Below are 2,727 nucleotides of genomic sequence, written 5' to 3' on the forward strand. Positions count from 1 at the left end.
GGACTGATGGGTGAGGGTAGGGCGCTGGGCTGGGGCGCTGGGGGGAACGAAGAGGGAGGAGCGGGGCGGTGGGCCAACGGGTGAAAGGCCGGGCGCATGGAGGAGGAGCCCCCGCCGGGTCCCCTCACGTTACAGTCTCTTCTCTCCCAACTCCTTTCCAGGGCAACCCCGAGCCGCAGCGCAACTTGCAGAAGAGAGAGGCCCCAGCAAGACTCTACCGGGGAACCCGCCAGCGCCTCACCCCATGGGCCAGACGGCCCTGGCAGGGGGCAGCCGCAGCCCTCCCACCCCGCAGGCCCTGTACCACGACCTCTATTGTCCCAAAGGCTTGGAGGAGCTGCTGTCTGCTCCCCCTCCTGACCTGGGAACGCAGCGGCGCCACGGCTGGAACCCCAAGGACTGCTCCGAGAACATCGAGGTCCGGGAGGGGGGGCTGTGCTTTGAGCGGCGGCCGGTCGCCCAGAGCACAGACGGGGCCCGGGGTAAGAGGGGCTACTCGAGCGGCCTGCACGCCTGGGAAATCAGCTGGCCGCGCGCGCAGAGGGGCACCCACGCCGTGGTGGGTGTGGCCACGGCCCTCGCCCCGCTGCAGGCTGACCACTACGCGGCGCTGCTGGGCAGCAACAGCGAGTCGTGGGGCTGGGACCTTGGGCGAGGGAAGCTGTACCATCAGAGCAAGGGGCCCGGGGCCCCCCAATATCCACCCGGACCTCAGGGTGAGCCGCTGGAGGTGCCGGAGAGGCTGCAGGTGGTTCTGGACATGGAGGAGGGAACTCTGGGCTACGCGATTGGGGGTACCTACCTGGGGCCAGCCTTCCACGGACTGAAGGGCAGGACCCTCTACCCAGCAGTAAGCGCTGTCTGGGGCCAGTGCCAGGTCCGCATCAGCTACCTGGGCAAAAGGAGAGGTGAGGCCCGGGGTAGGTGTGGGAGCGTGTTCTGTCACTGGTGGCTGTGGTTTGGGTTGGAAACTCAAGGCCTTTACAAGGGTGGAGGGAAGGAGCCTTTATCTGACCTGCTTCCCTACCCCTTACTCAGTGCCAGGAATGGCTAAGGGTCTTCACAGCGGTTACCTAGTTTAATCCTCCCAACAGTAAGAGGTAAAGGTGAGGCTTGGGCATGCAACTTGCTATTAAGTGGTGAGCCCCCGGAATGGAGGCCCTACAGGGAGCAGCGGTTCTCAACCTGTGGGTCGCGACCCCTTTGGCGATCGAACGACCCTTTCACAGGGGTCGCCTAAGACCATCCTGCATATCAGATATTTCCATTACGATTCATAACAGTAGCAACATTACAGTTATGAAGTAGCAACGAAAATTTTATGGTTGGGTCACAACATGAGGAACTGTATTTTAAAGGGCCAGAAGGTTGAGAACCACTGGATTAGGGCTTTATGGGAGCTAGCAGCTCCTGGAGCACAGGTGCAAAGGGTTAAATGGGTACTGGGCTACCTGTACAATTTCAAAAGAGGACAGGCAGCGCCAGGCACACAGGTTGTGTGCTAGATTCCCTGGGTCTGACCTGTGACTCATACATGCCTACTTCCTCGGTCAAACCCCAGGAAGGAACCACTGAGCCCTCCCTCCCCCCACCTGGAAGGAGAGCAATAGGGGCAGGGTTTGGGGTGGGGCTGCAGGGGAAGGACCTCCTTGGGGAAGCAATGGGACCCGGCTTTAGACTGATGGGATTTAACTGTTCTCTGCAGTTGTAGGCTTAGCAGAGGCTGGGTACCTCTCCTCCCATCACCCATGGTGAGCTGTTGTGGAGGGCTATCCTTCCTTCCACCTCATCAGCCCCATCCCCCAGGCCTCTGGAATCCAAGCCTGGGCCAGCTCCACCCCTGTCAGAGCCACCTTGGCCTGTTGCTTAGAGGGCCTTAGCTAGAGCTTCACCCCCAGTTCTGACGGGGGGGGGGGGGGGGGGGGGGGGGTGATGCCTCTGACCCTGAGAGCAGATGCAGAACGTCAGGGTTCTTTAGATCTCTTGAGCAAGGTAGGAGCAGACTCGGAGCAGGAGAGTGGAAGGGAACCCTGTAATTTGAGGATGTCTAGCTGATGACTGCACCCCTACTTACCTTCCCCTCCTTCTCTCCCCCAGCAGAGCCACACTCCCTTCTGCACCTGAGCCGCCTGTGTGTGCGCCAAGCTCTGGGGGCTAGCCGGCTGGGCCAGGTATCTGCTCTGCCCTTGCCCCCTGCCATGAAGCACTACCTGCTCTACCAGTGACCCTGTGATACCAGAGCTTTGGGGGCCTTGATGCTACCCCTCCCCAGGGGTACTGCTGACATGACCAGCTACTTAAAGCCAGTGAGGCTGGGCCCCTAGTCCCGACCCAAGCTCTGGGGAGCTGAACAGCCTGAGCCACCCAGGCGGTGAAGAGAAGGAGCTGTTATTCAAGGCTGTGGCGCCTGGTACACAAGACACTTTTTTTTTCCAAGTAAAAATAATGAGATCTGCTGTTGTAAAAATCTGTTTGTGGCTTTCTTTTTTTTTTTGGACAAAGGTCCTGTGGCTGCCTCAAAAAAGTAAAGAGAAATGATGTGGAAACATGTACAATGAAGGACAAACCACAAGGCTTAATGCCAGATGTTTATTCCCACCCCCAAGTGGGACTGCTCACATACACAACACACAGGCGTTGGCACCAGGGAGGACAGGGCTCTTTCCCAGCCTGTGGCCTCAAGTACGAGATGGGAGAGGAGGACGGCTTCTCTTTCCTGCCTTCCTC

At 59.3% G+C, this 2,727-nt stretch overlaps 1 protein-coding gene across 1 annotated transcript in view; it reads left to right on the plus strand.

Moving 5' to 3' along the window:
* Positions 1 to 2,467, plus strand: part of SPSB2 (splA/ryanodine receptor domain and SOCS box containing 2) — a 2,777-nt gene extending 310 nt beyond the window's left edge. Inside the window, exons 2-3 of the mRNA XM_006757559.2 lie at positions 162 to 908; positions 2,098 to 2,467. Coding sequence (XP_006757622.1) covers positions 245 to 908; positions 2,098 to 2,225 — 792 coding nt within the window. The 5' untranslated portion in view covers positions 162 to 244 and the 3' untranslated portion in view covers positions 2,226 to 2,467. The remainder of the gene's footprint in view (positions 1 to 161; positions 909 to 2,097) is intronic.
* The last annotated feature ends 260 nt before the right edge of the window (positions 2,468 to 2,727 follow it).

This window comes from Myotis davidii, unplaced genomic scaffold (genome assembly GCF_000327345.1).
Source record: "Myotis davidii unplaced genomic scaffold, ASM32734v1 scaffold13, whole genome shotgun sequence".
Classification (NCBI taxonomy): Eukaryota; Metazoa; Chordata; class Mammalia; order Chiroptera; family Vespertilionidae; genus Myotis; species Myotis davidii.